Source organism: Scyliorhinus torazame, chromosome 1 (genome assembly GCF_047496885.1).
Source record: "Scyliorhinus torazame isolate Kashiwa2021f chromosome 1, sScyTor2.1, whole genome shotgun sequence".
NCBI lineage: Eukaryota > Metazoa > Chordata > Chondrichthyes > Carcharhiniformes > Scyliorhinidae > Scyliorhinus > Scyliorhinus torazame.
In genome coordinates, this window is record NC_092707.1 from 21,011,630 (window position 1) to 21,030,428 (window position 18,799).

At 51.4% G+C, this 18,799-nt stretch overlaps 1 protein-coding gene across 3 annotated transcripts in view; it reads right to left on the reverse strand.

The window, feature by feature from the left end:
* ydjc (YdjC chitooligosaccharide deacetylase homolog) overlaps window positions 1-18,799 on the reverse strand; it is a 118,392-nt gene that overhangs the window by 64,915 nt on the left and 34,678 nt on the right. For all 3 annotated transcript variants that reach the window (XM_072475046.1, XM_072474883.1, XM_072474964.1), the window contains exon 2: window positions 1,074-1,252. In XM_072475046.1, coding sequence (XP_072331147.1) covers window positions 1,074-1,237 — 164 coding nt within the window. In that variant the 5' untranslated portion in view covers window positions 1,238-1,252. The remainder of the gene's footprint in view (window positions 1-1,073; window positions 1,253-18,799) is intronic.

Sequence of the window (18,799 nt, forward strand, 5' to 3'; positions counted from 1 at the left end):
CGAGTCTGCACCGGCTCTTGGAATCAGCACCCTACTTAAGCCTATCCCCGTAATCCAGTAACCCCACCTAACCCTTTTGGACACGAAGGGCAATTTATCATGGCCATTCCACCTAACCTGCACATCTTTGGAGCATCCGGAGGAAACCCACGCAGACACGGGGAGAACATGCAGACTCCGCACAGTCAGTGACCCAAGCTGGGAATTGAACCTAGGACCCTGGCGCTGTGAAGCAACTGTGCTAACCACTGTGCTACCGTGCTGCCCTGCATCAACAGAAGGTGCATAGCTTAACTCTAATACTGGATCCACTCTCCTTGACTCAGCGAGGGGAGCACTCTTGCCGCTGAGCCAGAAAATTGTGAGTTCAAGTCCCACCCCAGAGTTTTAAGTACATAATCTAGGCTGCCACTTCAGTGGAGTGGCAAGGGAGCGCGGCGTTGCTGGAGATGCCGGGCGGGATTCTCCAGCCCCGACACCGGCGGGCAACATAGTGGGCAGGGCAGGGAAATTCGGAGAACTGTTGGAAGTCAGCGGCTCTCCAAATGTTCCCGCCCCGCCCGTGGCGATGGCCGCTGGCGGCGCGTCCAGAAGATCCCGGCCTCGTCTTTCGGATGAAGCATTAAATGGAGGCTCTGTTTGTTCTTTTGTGAAAGATCTCAAGAGTCTAGTCGAAGACAACCGGGGGGGGGTTCTCCTGCTCTCTTGGCCAAAATTGTAACTCATAAACATCACCAAAACAAAGTAACGAGTCCTTTTTCTTATTGTGGGACCATTCTACCTGCAAAATGGCTGCTGGGTTTACCTATAGAACGATAATCAATACTTCAGAAACATTCTGTTGGCTGTAAAGAACTTTGAGACACATTGAAATTGCGAAAGTCGTGACACAAAGCCAAGCCTTTTCTTCGCTTCTTGTGGCTTTCACCAACTTCCACCCTCCCTCCCTTTTAAAGAGTAGTTTCCTTCTGCTTGACTGAATTGCCAGGCATATTTAGTTACACACCAAAAATAATTTTAATTCGAAAAAAAAAAAAAGGCCGAAAGAGAGAGTGTCAAAAGAGCAGACCCACCTTGTTGCCAATGTGGCAGCCTCTTTAGCCGCAGTACCGTTTACCAACAAGGAAACATTAGAAATTGCTCTCGCATTGAAGCATTCCATAATACCTCGATTCCTCCTTAAACAGTATCCAAAATCATCGCCAGTCACGATTAACCTCACTGTCGGCTGCGGCATTCTCAAGCGTCAGGGCTAGAGGGAGAAAAGGAGCAGAAAGCAAAGTGTAAGGGTTAACACAAGGCAGTGTTGCGGGCACCAGACTGTCCTCCAGGTCAGCGTTAAATGCTAAGAAGGGACAACCATGTCACTTTATTTGTTGCAGTACCGATCAATAGCAATGGGAGCTGCAATAGATTTTGACCTGTTGTAAAATAAGAAATGCGAGGACACAAGAATGCTACCCTAGCCTTTCTTTAGCATGTAAAATAATGCACAAACAAATCAGCTGCCAAAGATTGTGATTTTCCTCAAAACTATTCCTTATGTGAAGCAGCTTTATTTTCAGCTGCTTTCTCAATGGGGAGCATGTTTCTGGTTTGAGTCCATTAACTGGCTCCACTTGAGGATTCTTTCATTGTGCGTGATTAAAATTAGTCGGAGTTTTAGTTAATATGGCAGTGCAGAACCTTGTTATGTTCTGTTGGTGCCAATTTGTGTCTATCTGCACTTCTGAGAAGCAGCTAACAGCTCAGTGTTCTAAAGTGCTGCACAACTCATAGAATTTACAATGCAGGAGGCCATTTGGCCCGTCTGAGTCTGCACCGGCCCTTGGAAAGAGCACCCTACACCCTATCCCCGTAACCCAGTAAACCCACCTAACCTTTTGGACACCAGGGCGCAATTGATCACAGGCCGATCCACGTAACGTGCACATCTTTGGACGGTGGGAGGAAACCCGCGCGCACACGGGAAGGAAGTGCGAACTCCACACAGAATCACCTGGGGCCGGAATTGAACCCGGGTCCCTGGAGCGGTGTAGCAGCCGTGCTAACCGCTGTGCCACCCCAAACGCAGGTTGGATGTGGCTGTAAACTTCGTTTATAGGCTCAGTGGGGTGATCCAGGGACCATGTAGGAACCAGAGAAGACCATTTGTACTAGAGCGGGCGATATCTGGTGGGAAATCGGAGGAATAAGATCAATAAAATCAATGGGAATATTGAAAATGGCAGATTGGAGGTTGCAGGCAGCCATCTCTCGCAAATTCCTTATTTTAAAAAATGGAATGATTCTTTGCTTCCAATAAAATTACATTTTTAAAAACTGGGTCAAAGAAATAGCTTTGACAAGAAATTCCAGTTGGTGATGACAGTGGATGAATGTTAAATGTATTCTTAGTATATTCTCCTGGCTGCCAGATTAAACCAGATGGTTCAGTGACCTGCTTGATATCGAGCTGAGATTCAACCTCCAACCCTGGTCTATTGCCAAAATTGCTCATTGCCATTTCAGCAATATTGACGGTCCACATCATCAGCAATCGTTCATGTCTATGCCGCCTCGGAAGTTTAATTTCTCCCATGCTCTCTTTACCAATCTATCCAGCTCCACCCAGTACAGACCCTAACTCCTCCAGGACCCCACGGTCTCCATGCAGCATTGGGTAAAGTCCAACACAGCCATGACCACCCTCCTTGCCAACCTGTCCCTCAGATCTTCACAGCTCCAGGGTCCCAGGTTCGAATCCCGGCTTGGGTCACTGTCTGCGCGGAGTCTGCACGTTCTCCCCGTGTCTGCGTGGGTTTCCTCCGGGTGTTCCGGTTTCCTCCCACAGTCCAAAGATGTGCAGGTTAGGTGGATTGGACATGCTAAATTGCGACACCGCTCTGAGCCACTAGAACAGGGAGAGCAGGCTTTGGTTTAGAGCTTTGAAATGAAATGAAATGAAAATCACTTATTGTCACAAGTAGGCTTCAATGAAGTTACTGTGGAAAGCCCCTAGTCGCCACATTCCGACGCCTGTTCGGGGAGGCTGGCACGGGAATTGAACCGTGCTGCTGGCCTGCCTTGGTCTGCTTTCAAAGCCAGCGATTTAGCCCAGTGTGCTTAACCAGCCCCCGTCACAAATGACTGCCGATGACACATTTGTAGGGTGAGTCAGCCTGGATTTATTGCTTAAAACCTGGGCTGAGGCTTGACCCCATAACTCTATAATTTAAAAAGAAAATTGCTGTTCCACATTTCTGTTCAAAGCACTACTGCGTTCTGACCTAAATGAGGCACAATCAGCTGAGGCCGACTTTTAGCACTTAAAAAAAACTCTGTAAAATCCTTCAGACTTAACATGATGCAAAAGTTTAAAGTACTACTTCTGCAAGGAAAAATGATGATTACTGGCTTAATAGCATATTACTACAAGTCTGGTCAGAGGTCCAGAACTCCCATTTCAAGTGTACAATTCCAAATATGCAAGTCTTTCTTTACATGTTATGATTCCCAGTTGATGTTACAACTGGACGGGAAGGTACCAGCATGGATCCTGGCTCAAAAGACAAAACTTTTTTGATAAAACGCGCATGAACAAAAGTCACAAGACCACTAATTTAGTTTTAACAAGAGAAAAAAACATCTATTGAACATTAAAAAATTGGGATAATAATACAATGTGCATTTATTCCCCCCCCCCCTTAACTTAACAATTAGACAAAGGCCCTAAGTGAATGGCTCCTCGGATGGCTCCTCAGAACATCGCCCCCCCCCCCTTCCCCAGATGGTTGTCAAGTGAGAGTTTCCCAAACCCACTCCCAAAAAAACAACTTTAAAATCTTCCCTCATAAGTATGCTTTGCCTTAGTGGTTTGCATTCCGAGATCCAGTCCAGGTTTACCAAATGACATTTTTAAACAAAGCTTCCACCCCACTTTTAACAGCAAACCCAGTGCAGGATTTTACACCAACCTATTGAGGATTTCTTTGTCTTGATTGCTCACAATTGCTTTAACTCTCGATTCCCCGACAGGATTAAAACAAACATATCATCTATCTCTGAAGTCTGCTGTCCTACTCTAAATCTAGTTACTGCAATTGTCTCTTAACTCAGAACACTTTGTTTACTCTTCCTTGAATTTTCCCGAACAATACCTTGAACTCTTCTTAACTCCAGGTGTCTTTAATTTCTATTCCAATTCCCTGGTTATCTGGATTGTGGGCCGGATTCTCCGTTTAGGAGACTATGTTCTCCCTGTGGAAGCGAATTGATCCTAGTTTGCACTGGAATCCCAATAATCGGGCTGCCACTTTGAGAGGGCTGCCCGATACCAAGGTCCTACTGTTGGCCTCCCTTTCCTCCACGTTGCAAATCCTGCCCCTCCCCACTCTGCTGACATGCAAGGGCATCCCCCCTCCCCACCATGGAAATTGCTGGATTATCCCGCCCCCCCCCCATGACTTCCCATCAGGCCCCCATATCAGAGAGCCCCCCCCTCCCCCTCCCCACCCCACCCCAATCACTCACACCTGCCTGGGAGCTAAAGAACAGTCCGTGCAGAAACAGTGGAAAACTACTGGCTTTTCACTTCCTTTACAACTGCAGCCTCAGACAGAGGAGTAGAAAGCAGTAGCTGTTACTTCTTTGAAAGCCAAAACCACATCGCAAGGTTTCAAACCCCCTCAGATCCTTTTGATACACGAGAAATAGCTTTTAGTAAATGGCTATTGACAGGGTAATATGTTGCAGACAGCCAGGTGTCTGCATTGTTTATTTTTTTAACATAAATTTAGAGCACCCAATTCTTTTTTTTTTAAATTAAGGGGCAATTTAGCATGGCCAATCCACCTACCCTGCACATCTTTGGGTTGTGGGGGTGGGACCCACACAGACACTGCAATTGTCTCTTGACTCAGAACACTTTGTTTACTCTCTCTTGAATTTTTCCAAACAATACAGCACGGTAGCATTGTGGATAGCACAATTGCTTCACAGCTCCAGGGTCCCAGGTTCGATTCCGGCTTGGGTCACTGTCTGTGCGGAGTCTACACATCCTCCCCGTGTGTGCGTGGGTTTCCTCCGGGTGCTCCGGTTTCCTCCCACAGTCCAAAGATGTGCAGGTTAGGTGGATTGGCCATGATAAATTGCCCATAGTGTCCAAAATTGCCCTTCGTGTTGGGTGGGGTTGCTGGGTTATGGGAATAGAGTGGAGGTGTGGACCTTGGGTAGGGTGCTCTTTCCAAGAGCCAGTGCAGACTCGATGGGCCGAATGGCCTCCTTCTGCACTGTAAATGCTATGCTATGCTATGAATACCTTGGACTCTGTTTTCTTAACTCCAATTTCTAATCCCAATTTCCATCCCAATTCCCTGGTTATCTGGGTTGTGAGCCGGATTCTCTGTTTGGGAGACTATGGGCGGGATTCTCCACTCCCACGCCGAAGTGGCTGCGCCGTCATGAACGCCGTCGAGGTTCACGACGGCGCGGAACGGCCCCGGTCCCGACCGATTCAGGCCCTGACAATGGGCCAGGATCGGGGCCGCGTCATCTAGACGCGTCATCTTGTCGCCCGCATAAAAGCGGCGCCGCATAGATGACGCGGCCGGCTCCGCATAACGGGCGTCACCCATGCATGCGCGGGTTGGCCGGATCCACTGTGTCAGGGGCATGCTGGCAAATACTTGCGCCAATCCACATCTGTGTGAATTTCAGCCGAAAAGGCCAGGAGCAACGGAGAATCGCCATTTTCGGTATCTCCGGCGATTCTCCGGCCTGCGGCCCACGAAACTCGACCGGGCCGTTCCCGCCGCTTGGGAGAATCGCGGGAGGGCGTCGGACCGGCATCCCCGGAAATTTTGGCGGCCCAGGCGATTCTCCCAACCGGCGTGGGAGTGGAGAATCGCGCCCTATGTTCTCTCTGTGGAAGCAAATTGCTCCTAGTTTGCACTGGAATCCCAATATCGGGATTGCAAACTCCTCACGGATAGTGACCCAGAGCCGGGATTCGAACCTGGGTCATCGGCGCGGTGACTGCGACCGTGCCGCCACTTGGATTGTTTATTCTCATTTCCCATCATGCTTGAATGCATCTCAGATAACCTGCTTTGAACCTAACCACAGTGATTATAAACATCTAGTTGTGACTGACAGTCCCTGACCACATGAAAAGCAGTTAAATGGTTTTTTGCTCAGAAAAAGAGGAAGTGAAAGCACTTAACTAGGAATTATGTTCAAAGCAGGGTACTCAAGATGCATTCAAGTGTGAAGGGAAATGAAAATAAACAATCCAGACATTTGCCTGTCTGGATGCTATTACCCTGTCAATTATAGCCTATTAAAAGCTATTTCTCGGAGGGAGTTTAAAGCCTTGTGATACGTTTTGGGCTTTCTAGGAACTAACAGCTACACATCTGTCTGAGGCGGCAGTGAAAACCCAGTGATTTTGCACGGTTTCTGCCGGGACTGCTCTTGAGCTTCCAGATGGGGGTGCCTGATTGTGTGGGGGCGAGGTCTCCAATGAGGGGCGGGTGAAGGGGCAGAGTGGAGGAGGCCCTCCAATGGACTTTGGGGGATTTGTTAAATACCTGCCCCCTGGCCACCCACAAGGTCCACTGTGTCAGGGTCATGCTGGAAAATACTTGCGCCAATCCACATCTGTGTGAATTTCAGCCGATAAGGCCAGGAGCATGGGAGATGTGGAAAATCCGGGGTTCATCCCGTTAATAGGATGCATATGGGTTCAAATTATCCCATTTTCAGCCTCCTGCTAGCATGGGCAGGGCACCTCAATCCAGTCGCTTGCAGGGGACCTGAGCATCGCAATAATAGCATCAGCGGCTTGCCCAACGCGAGATTCTCCTTCACATCGGGAACTCCGCTGTCAGCGGCGGAGAATCTCAGCCTGTACTTGTCCCTTAGGAAGCTTGCATCTTTACAACTCCCTTGTCTTGTCCAGTTTCTCCTGTTAAGAGTTGAGGGCTGTTCACTCCCCATTGCCCCATCTCCAACTGCCCACAAATTCAGCAAAAGCTAAAACCTCCAAAGGTGTGCAGGTTACATGGATTGGCTATGCCCAATTGTTGCTAGGTGGGGTTAGGGGGCTAAGGTGGGGGATTGTGCCTAGTTTGGGTGTTCTTTCAGAGGGTCGGTGCAGACCCGATGGGCCAACTGGCCTTCTTCTGCACTGTAGGGATTCTATAAAAGCTTCTCTACCTTACAAGGCCCCAGTTGCTAAGGAACACCCACATGCTTACGCCTTTTATTCATTCATCACGCCGTAGCACTCTCTAATCACAGTTAGAACTTAACCAAACCCGACACAATAAGGCGGGAAGACAGGCGCAAGGCGGATGGGAGTTCCCCACACGTGGGGGTCGAGGAGTGAGCAGGAGTAGCCGGGGTCAGTTGAAGTCAGCTGACTTACGGAAGTAATATGGGGGGAGCAATCATGCTAGAAAGAGATCTAGCGGGGAGGGGGGGGAGGGAGGGGGAGTGGGGGGGGGGGGGACAACTGGGTTGCTGCTGCGGAAATCCAAAAGGAAATGGCTAAAGAGTGGGTGGGCGGGGATGGTGTGCGACGCTGGGGGAGCGAGCGGGAGCGCGGAGGCGGGATATGGGACTGGCCTAGAGAAGGTAATGGCTAGTCGACGCGGGAGGGGGGCAGGTAGCCCCCTAGTGAGGCTGATCACGTGGAACGTGAGAGGCCTGAACGGACCGATAAAAAGGGCCCGAGTGCTCGCGCATTTGAAAGGACTAAGGGCAGACGTGGTTATGCTCCAAGAGACGCACCTAAAGGTGGCGGACCAAGTTAGGCTAAGGAAAGGATGGGTGGGACAGGTGTTCCACTCAGGACTGGACGCAAAGAATAGAGGGGTGGCCATTTTGGTGGGGAAACGGGTAGCATTTGAAGCAAAGAACATCGTAGCAGATAGCGGAGGTAGATATGTAATGGTGAGTGGCAGGCTGGAGGGAATGGAGGTCGTGTTGGTTAATGTGTATGCCCCAAACTGGGACGATGCGGGATTTATGAGACGGATGCTGGGGCGTATACCGGACCTGGAGGTAGGAAACTTGATTTTAGGAGGGGACTTTAATACGGTGCTGGACCCGGGGCTAGATAGATCCAGCTCAAGGACCGGAAGAAGGCCGGCAGTGGCCAAGGTACTTAAGGGGTTTATGGACCAAATGGGGGGAGTGGATCCATGGCGATTTCTTAGACCTAGGGCTAGGGAGTTTTCCTTCTTCTCCCATGTCCATAAAGTGGACTGCCGGATAGATTTTTTTGTTTTGGGAAGGTCGTTGATCTCTAGGGTGGAAGAAGCTGAGTACTCAGCCATAGCGGTTTCGGATCATGCCCCACATTGGGTGGACCTGGAATTAGGAGAGGAAAGGGAGCAGAGAACACTCTGGCGATTAGATGTGGGACTGATGGCAGATGAGGGAGTGTGTGCAAGAGTGTGGGGGTGTATTGAGAGATACCTGGAGGTCAATGACGACGGTGAGGTCCCTGTGGGAGTGGTATGGGAAGCACTAAAAGCGGTGGTCAGAGGAGAGCTGATCTCCATTGGGGCCCACAAAAGGAAAACAGAGGCCAAGGAAAGGGAAAGATTACTGAGGGAGATTTTAAGGGTGGATAGGGAATTTGCAGAGACCCCGGAGGAGGAATTGTACAGGGAGAGGAGACGACTCCAGACGGAATTTGACCTTCTGACCACCAGAAAGGCGGAGGTACTGTGGAGGAAGGCACAGGGGAGGAGGTATGAATATGGGGAAAAGGCTAGTCGCCTGTTGGCTCATCAATTGCGAAAGAGGGCAGCAGTGAGGGAGATAGGAGGAATTAGAGACGAAAGGGGAGACATGGTGCGAAGGGCAGGAAAGATAAATGAGGTGTTCAAGACCTTCTATGAGGAACTGTATAGGTCTCAACCCCCAGAGGGAGAGGAGGGGATGCGGCAGTTCCTGGACCAATTGAGGTTCCCGAAAGTGGAGGAGCGGGGGGTGGTAGGCCTGGGGGCACCGATTGGGGTGGACGAGGTTATTAAGGGACTGGGAAGCATGCAAGCAGGGAAGGCCCCAGGACCAGACGGGTTCCCGGTGGAGTATTACAGAAAATATGTGGACTTGTTGGCCCCGTTGATGGTGAGGACGTTCAATGAGGCCAGGAAAGGGGGGACTCTACCCCCGACGATGTCGGAGGCGACGATATCGTTAATTTTGAAGAGGGATAAAGATCCGTTGCAGTGCGCGTCCTATAGACCCATTTCATTATTGAACGTGGACGCCAAATTGTTGGCAAAGGTACTGGCATCGAGGATAGAGGACTGTGTCCCGGGGGTGGTGCACGAAGACCAGACAGGGTTTGTAAAAGGGAGACAACTGAATGTTAACGTGCGACGACTATTAGGGGTGATAATGATGCCCCCAGTGGAGGGGGAGGCAGAGATAGTGGCGGCAATGGACGCAGAGAAGGCATTTGATAGGGTGGAGTGGGAGTATTAATGGAAAGTGTTAAGGAGGTTTGGGTTTGGGAACGGGTTTAGTAGCTGGGTTAGACTTCTTTATGGGGCTCCAACGGCAAGCGTAGTTACAGGTCGACATAGATCGGGGTATTTCCGACTATATAGGGGAACAAGACAGGGATGCCCGCTGTCTCCATTGTTGTTCGCGTTGGCAATTGAACCTCTGGCCATGGCGTTGAGAGACTCCAGGAAATGGAGAGGGGTGATTAGAGGGGAGAAGAACACTGAGTCTTGTTATACGAGGATGACCTATTGTTATACGTGTCGGACCCAGCGGGGGGGGATGATAGAGGTTATGCGAATTTTGAGGGGGTTTGGGGATTTCTCGGGGTATAGGCTAAACATGGGGAAGAGTGAATTATTTGTGGTACATCCAGGGGACCAGAGTAGAGAGATAGAAGGCTTGCCTCTAAGGAAAGTGGAAAGAAACTTCCGATACCTGGGGATTCAGATCGCTAGGAGCTGGGGAACCTTGCACAGACTTAATCTGACACGGTTGGTAGAACAAATGGAGGAGGACTTCAAGAGGTGGGACATGCAGCCTCTATCGCTGGCGGGCAGGGTGCAAGCAATTAAGATGATGGTCCTCCCGAGGTTCTTATTTGTATTTCAATGTCTCCCTATACTAATCACCAAGACCTATTTTAATAAAATAGACAGGAGCATCACGAGCTTCGTGTGGGCAGGGAAAGTTCCGAGAGTAAGGAGAGGGTTCCTTCAGCGTAGTAGGGACAGAGGAGGATTGGCACTACCGAACTTGGGCGATTACTATTGGGCCGCCAATGTGGCAATGATACGTAAATGGATGATGGAGGGTGAGGGAGCGGCGTGGAAAAGACTGGAGAGAAAGTCCTGTAAAGGGACGAGTTTAGAGGCGCTGGTGACGGCGCCGCTACCGATCTCACCTAAAAAGTTTACCACGAACCCGGTGGTGGCGGCAACACTGAATATCTGGGGACAGTGGAGGCGACAGAGAGGGGTGCGGGGAGCCCTGGTGGGGTCCCCAATCAGGAACAACCATAGGTTCGCCCCAGGAAGAATGGATGGAGGATTTCAGAGCTGGTACCAGTTGGGAATTAGGAGGGTGGGAGATTTATTTATAGATGGGACTTTTGCGAGCTTGGGAGCATTGGAGGAAAAGTATAAGTTGCCCCGGGGAAATTTCTTGAGATATATGCAGGTGAGGGCATTTACTAGACAACAGGTGAGGGAATTTCCGTTGCTCCAGACACAGGGGATACAGGACAGGGTGCTTTCAGGGGTGTGGGTCGGAGAGGGCAAGGTGTCAGAGATTTACCGAGAGATGAGGGAAGAGGGGGAGGAGTCGGTGGGCGAACTAAAAGGAAAGTGGGAAGAAGAACTAGGGGAGGAGATAGAGGAGGGTATGTGGGCTGATGCCCTAAGCAGGGTAAATTCCTCTTCCTCATGCGCCAGGCTTAGCCTGATTCAATTTAAGGTGCTACATAGAGCACACATAACGGGAGCAAGATTGAGCAGGTTCTTTGGAGTGGAGGACAAATGTGGGAGGTGTGGCGGGAGCCCGGCAAACCACGCACATATGTTTTGGGCGTGCCCGGCACTGGAAGGGTATTGGAAGGGAGTGACGGGAGTGATTTCGCAGGTGGTAAAGGCCCGGGTCAAACCAGGCTGGGGGTTAGCTCTATTTGGAGTTGCGGAAGAGCCGGGAGTGCAGGAGGCGAAAGAGGCCGACGTTGTGGCCTTTGCGTCCCTAGTAGCCTGGCGCAGGATCCTACTCATGTGGAAGGAGGCGAAACCCCCCGGACTGGAGGCCTGGGTAAATGATATGGCGGGGTTCATTAAACTGGAGCAGATAAAGTTTGCCCCGAGAGGATCGGCTCAAGGGTCCACCAGGAGGTCTTCTGCAGTCATTACCCAAGGCAGCCAGAAGCTCAGGGGTTGGAGCTTCATAGCAGGAGAGGGGCATATATTTCAGGGTGACACAACAGTGCAGGACTGAGAGGGTGCAGCATTGTCAGAAGAGCCCTCCTTCAATGAAGTATTAAACCAAGAAAGGCCCTGTTAGCTCATGTATTATTTTACATGGCACTATTTGAGCAGGGAGTTCTTCCAGTGTCTGATAGGATTCTCTTGACCAACACAAAACAAAAATCGATTAACTTGCCATTGATGTTATTTTTTGCGGTGCGCAGCGAGGGAGAAATTTGCATGTGGAGCATTGCTTCCAACTGCACCAAGCAGGCTCTGTTGATTGTCCAGGGACAGGCAGCTATGTGGGTCAAACAGGCAGTGGCTTGTAGTGCCTGGGGAACATAGAACATAGAAAATACAGCACAGAACAGGCCCTTCGGCCCACGATGTTGTGCCGAACCTTTGTCCTAGATTAATCATAGATTATCATTGAATCTACAGTGCAGAAGGAGGCCATTCGGCCCCCTGAGTCTGCACCAGCTCTTGGAAAGAGCACCCTACCCAAACTCAACACCTCCACCCAACACCAAGGGCAATTTGGACATTAAGGGCAATTTATCATTGGCCAATTCACCTAACCCGCACATCTTTGGACTGTGGGAGGAAACCGGAGCACCCGGAGGAAACCCACGCAGACACGGGGAGGACGTGCAGACTCCGCACAGACAATGACCCAAGCCGAAATCGAACCTGGGACCATGGATCTGTGAAGCAATTGTGCTATCCACAATGCTACCGTGCTGCCCTTAAGAACAAATAAATCTACACTATATAATTTTCCCGTAATCCATGTACCTATCCAACAGCTGCTTGAAGGTCACTAATGTTTCCGACTCAACTACTTCCACAGGCAGTGCATTCCATGCCCCCACTACTCTCTGGGTAAAGAACCTACCTCTGATATCCCTCCTATATCTTCCACCTTTCACCTTAAATTTATGTCCCCTTGTAATGGTGTGTTCCACCTGGGGAAAAAGTCTCTGACTGTCTACTCTATCTATTCCCCTGATCATCTTATAAACCTCTATCAAGTCGCCCCTCATCCTTCTCCGCTCTAATGAGAAAAGGCCTAGCACCCTCAACCTTTCCTAAATCGATACAAGTCTAGAAGTGGCTCTCCGCGAATGAGTTTCTTTGCCACCACTGTGTGCGAACTGGAAATAGTGTTCGGCTACATGCATCAGGAGGTAATTTACAGGCTGCGATGCACTCTGGGATGTGAAAGGCAAGTGTGAAATTTATAGCCCGTAACAAAACCCACTCGCAGAGTGGTTAGCACAGCTGACTCACAGCTCCAGGGAACCGGGTTCGATTCCGGCCTCGGGTGACTGTCTGTGTGGAGTCTGCACGTTCTCCCCGTGTCTGCGTGGGTTTCCTCCGGGTGCTCCGGTTTCCTCCCACAGTCCAAAGACGTGCAGGTTAGGTGGATTGGCCGCTTTAAATTGCCCCTCGGTGGGATTACGGGGATAGGGTGGAAAGAATTGGGCCTTCAGAGGGTTGGTGCAGACTTGATGGGCAAGTGACCTCCTTCCGCACGGCAGGGATTCTATGATTCAAGGTTTTAAAGCTGCACTCCACCGTCATCAGCGCTAGACTAACTGCAATGGCATTTGTTATTTTACCTGCCCAATATTTTAAAGAAAGTGCCACTCTGAAACAAAATTCTACATATGTTTTTTTTTTAAACCTGTAATTTAAAGTGAATGGATCATCCTCAGTCTTGTCATAATCCAATGGTATAAACTTTTGAAGTTATTCATTGACATTAAATTGACACATATGAACAGATAGTGATGGCAACATAAAAACAAATGGAACACCATGTATTTTTTAAAGCAAAACACTGTTTATTCTATGAACTCAAGTTAACCTTTTTAAAACATACAGTGAACACCTTAGCAACCATTAATTCAAATACACCCCCCAAAGAATACAACACTAAGTAATCCTTTAAGCTTTCCTTTTAACTTCCATACGACTTAAAACACCTTTTACCAGAAGCACATCAGGTTAAAGTCACTACTGTTACAGAACATACAGAATTTACAGTGCAGAAGGAGGCCATTCGGCCCATCGAGTCTGCACCGACCCACTTAAACCCTCACTTCCACCCTATCCCCATAACCCAATAACCCCGCCAAACTTTTTTGGTCACTAAGGGCAATTTATCACAGCCAGTCCACCTAACCTGCACGTCTTTGGACTGTGGGAGGAAACCGGAGCACCCGGAGGAAACCCACGCAGACACGGGGAGAGCGTGCAGACTCCGCACAGACAGTGACCCAGCGGGGAATCGAACCTGGGACCCTGGCGCTGTGAAGCCACAGTGCTAACCACTGTGCTACCGTGCTGCCCATTAGTTGTTATTAGTTTTAAATCACCAGGATCGATTTACAGTCTTTAGATTACAGAGAGAGATTCATACACCTTCTGGCTGTGACTGCAGCTATCCAGCTCTGAAAACGAAACTAAAACCCACCCTGCAGCAAACAGCCTAAAACGAAAGTAAAAAGCTGACTGACAGCCCAGCTCCACCCACACTCCACCCATCACTGCAGTAATATGAGCAGCTAAACATTTCTTAAAGCGACATTCTCATGACAGTCTTAGCATTGGGGGAAAGAGTGGCAGTGTAAGTGAGCTAAACTGCTCCTGTAACGAGCTGGCATGGGCTCCGAGGGCAGAATTAGCTCCCCCAGCGCTATGATTCTAAATAGTTATCAGGGTTGTTTCCATAAATTAAAAAGTAGCTGATCAGAGTGCCTTTCCTTCTGGAATAGTTCAGCCATATCAGGACTGGAAAATTATACAATTACCGTCCTAATTCACCTCTAGTCTGTAATATTTCAGAAGTATACGTTTTAAATTGCTCGTTAGAGAATATTTGGTTTTAAGTAGGATCGCAGAATTCCTACAGTGCAGCAGAGGCCAATGTGTCTGTACTGACCCGCTGAAAAAGAGCATCCCCCACACAGGTCCACTTCCTCTGTAACCCCATAACTCCACCTCGCCTGCACACCTTTGGGCTGTGGGGGAAACAGGAACACCCGGAGGAAACCCCCCCCCGCCCCTCTCCCTCGCCAACCCAGGCTTCAGCGCTGGGCACCTCCTTCCTGGGTCTGTGCCTCCCGCTGTCCTGGAGGCCTGATTGGAGCCCAAGGATGACTCCTCGGTCATCGATCCTGGGGGTGGGATTGGCGCGGAGTCGGGGCTGGCTGGCGGGTCCGTGCCGCCCACCTTTGGGGATTCGGCCTTGGACGGTGACTGCACGGAGGAGGAGGAAGGCTGCTCGGTGGACGAGCTTGAGCCGATCTGCAGTGAGGCTGTGGACTCCCTTGTGGACCCCATGCATTCGCTCCTCGTCTCCCCCGAGGAACTCAAGAGTCCAGCTGGTTCTCGACCGTTGGCTGGGGCTGGCTCTGTTGGTCCGGTCTGCCTGTGCCGAGGGCGCAAGAGGACCGGAATGTGCAGCGCCAGCTGAATGGCTTCGTCACTGGGCTCCTGAAGGAGTGGAAAGGGACACCCGCCACTCCTCCCTCCAAGCACTGAAGTGCTGATGGTGATTGGAGCACAGTACTTGTGACATGAAGGTGACCAGAGCCAACCTCAACATTAACGGCAGTGCGAAAGCACAGCGCAGGGTCCGGAACTTACCTGTCCCTCCAGTTGGTGGATGCCGGACAGCATTTCCAATGCGTTCACTTCCGTGAGACCTGGAATCGGAGCGGCCAGAACCGACCACCTTTATCTTTCGAAGGCATGGGTGTCCATCAGCGTCCATGCAGGAGGTGCCGCGCTCGGCACACCGTCTGGTGTGGGCGGACCTCGCTCCATCTTGCCCTCGGGCAGGGTCCGGGTACTGGCACTTTAGCAACCTTTTGCTGGAGGATCAACGGTTCCTGGACTCATTTCGTCGGGTCTGCGCTGGCTGGAGAAGGAAAAGGCGGAGGCTTCCCCTCCTTGAGGGTCTGCCGAGATGTGGGCAAGACTCACGTTCTGTGTCTTCTGTCAGGGGTCTGCGAGGGGGGGGTCAACAAAGAGGCGGAAATCCAGGGTCGAGGAGCTGGAGTCAAGAAGGTGCTCGACCTGGAGTTGCGTCTCGGTCAGCCCAAAGGTGACCCGGACCTTCCGTGAGATGCACAAAGAGAAGAGCAAGATGAGGAGTCTGCAACTCAGGTCCCGCGGCGCGAACGTGAGGCAACAGATCTGGTTCCTTAAGGAGCTGGACCGCGGCTCGCCCTTCTTCTACTCTTTGGAAAATAGGCACCGGGTCCATCAGCTGCTCCTTACGGTGCTGCTCGACGGTGGATCCCTCGTCTCAGATCCGGAGGGCATCAGGGCCCATGCCCGGAGATTCTACACTACTCTTTTCTCTCAGGATCCATCCAGCGAGGATGCTCGCAGAGTGCTTGTGGGAGGGCCTACCGCAGGTCGGCACAGAGGACGCCAGAGAGTTTTACGTCCTCATTAGCCTGGGGCAGCTGACCGGCGCCCTCAACAGCCTCTCCAGGGGCAAGATCCCAGGGCTGGACGGGCTGACCGTGGAGTTCTTCAGGACGTCCTTGGGAGTGTCTACGCGGGGGTCCCGGGGGAAGGTATCGCGACTGGGCCTCCGTAACCCTGCTGCTCAAGAAGGGGGATCTTTCCTTGTTAAAAAACTGGCACCAGGTCTCCCTCCTCAGCACGGACTACAAAATCTTCGCCACGGTAATGTCTTCCCGTTTTGGCGCTCGTTAGACCACATGATACACCCCGATCAGTCCTACATGGTCCTGGGCCAGACCATTTTTGATAATATTCGACCTGATCCATCATCATTCCCAGAGGGCTGATCTGTCAAGTGCCCTCCTGTCTCTGGACCAGGAGAAGGCGTTCGACAGGGTGGATCATGGATATCTGTTCGGAACAATGCGGGCATTCGGGTTCGGGACAAACTGTGCCGCCTGATCCAACCTCGAGAGTGTCTCATTAAAATTAATGGATTCCTGACGGTGTCCCTTTGCTTTGGGAGAGTCTCTTTATGGGGCGATCAAAGTGATTTTTGATGCTAGACACTTCTTACAATATGGTCTGTCCACCAATAGGGACTAGGTTCACCCATGCCGACTCGGCGCCTCTCGTTTCTTACTCTTCCTCACCCTCCCGCTACGTCTAGGTGTAGCCCCTGGATCCACAGCTGAGGTTGAGGTACCAAGCTGACTTCCACGTCCTGTTGACAATGACCTTGATGGGCGTCCCCTGGAAGAGGTCCTGGCCTGCTTTCAAGCAGTATGAGTGTGGCAGTGTTGCCCTTCTCATTGTGTGCGGCTGGAGGTGTGCCACTCACAGGGAGGAAGGTGTCAGGTGGCCTGGACACCCCCAGGGTCTCCTGGCTGGAAAGGCCCCAAGCTTCGCTCCTGCCAAACCATTTCCCTCTAGGGGCCTCAGGGCTCCTCTATGCGCTAGAGAGGCAGCTGGAATGAGACATCAGTGCTGAAGGCCTGCACCGCGGAGCTGAAAACCTGCACCGCGAGCCGGAAGGCCTGCACCGCGGAGCTGAAGGCCTGCACCCCGGGGCTGAAGGCCTGCACCGCGGAGCTGAAGGCCTGCACCGCGAGGCTGAAGGCCTGCACCGCGAGGCTGAAGGCCTGCACCGTGGGGCTGAAGGCTTGCACCCCGGGGCTGAAGGCCTGCACCGCGAGGCTAAAGGCCTGCATCGCGAGGCTGAAGGCCTGCACCGCGGAGCTCATGCCCTCAGCCATGGAGGTCGGGAGCGGCCATCCTCTGCTATGAAGTGCACGTTCTCCACCAAAGTCTCCATCGCGAACGGCAGCCTCGCAGTGTTGGCCTCATTGCGTCGGTTTAATGGCACCATCTCCTTGGACTGAAGGCTATGGGACTCCTTCAGTCGGCCTTGAAGTCCAGGGAGGGAGGCTGACATCTCTTCCTGATGCTCGCGACTCTGCCTTTGCAGATCCAGATGTGACCGGACCCAGGGGTACGTCATCGGCCATGGGGCAGCAGAGTCATAGAATCGACAGTGCAGAAGGAGGCCATTCAACCCATCGAGTCTGCACTGGCCCTTACAAAGAGCACCCTACTCAAGCCCACTTATCTACCCTATCTCCGTAACCCAGTAACCCCCACTTAACCTTTTTGGACACTAAGGGCAATTTATCATGGCCAATCCACCTAACCCGCGCATCTTTGGACTGTGGGAGGAAACCGGAGCACCCGGAGGAAACCCACGCAGACACGGGGAGAACGTGCAGACTCCGCACAGACAGTGACCCAGCCAGGAATCGAACCTGGGACCCTGGAGCTGTGAAGCAACTGTGCTAACCACTGTGCTACCATGCTGCCCCATCCTGGGCTCCAGCATCTTTTCTGGAGTACCCTATCCCTGTGACGTCCCTGCCTCTACCTGGTGTGGATGGGGTGTGAGGTGCTCACCAGTGAGTGACCCAGAAGCCTGCCTACTCCTTAATCCCACCCAGGTGGGAGGATCTACGCTGGTGGAGGGTGGGGTGACAGGCGCCCTAACCCCGTGAGATGGATGGGAGTGAAATGGAGGTGTGAGGGCTGTGGTCAGGGGTACTGAGGGAGACAGGAAGAGGCAGACTTACCCTGGTTGCACGAAGAGGTTCATTCATCTTCTTACGACACTGCGGCCCTGTCCTCTTGTGGAGTGAGCTGGCACTCACAACCACGCGTGGCCGCAGCCTCCTGGGCAGGGTTGGTCACTCTGCTGGATGGACGTCTCCCGATCGCGGGTGGAGACTCTCCTCAGCCCCATCGAGGGATCGGTCACGGGCTCCCTCTACAAAACGTGGTGCTGTCTTCCTAGAAGACATCCCGATTGGACCTGGAACGAGTATTGGGGGGGCGTTTAAAAGGAGCGCCCCGCTGATTACAGTGAACGGGTTGTAGCGGGATGAGCGTATCTGAGGCAAGTCATCACGAGCGTGGCATGATTCACGTGGCAGAAAATAAATGTTGTTGAAGAGGCTGGGTACACGGTGAGTTTTCCCGCCCGTGCCAATGGCGGGATTATCTCCCGTTTTCTCACTGGAACCGACACTGAAAAAAGTTGGCAAGGTTTCGCCCATTACTTATAAACCAAGATCCACTACACGATTGCAAATTAATCATTGACTTCAGAACTCGCGGTCTTTAAATGAACCATCTGGAGGATGGTAGTGTATTGCTAGCGGTGATAAGAATCGCAGCCTGGATCTGGCTGCTGAGCCACATAGCAACAGGTTACGCACGCTTGAAAAGCAGCACCATGATGTAATTTAAGCAGTACTATGGCCTCCAGCAGTCCAGAGCAACACATTCAATAACATGGTACTTTTTGTTCAGAA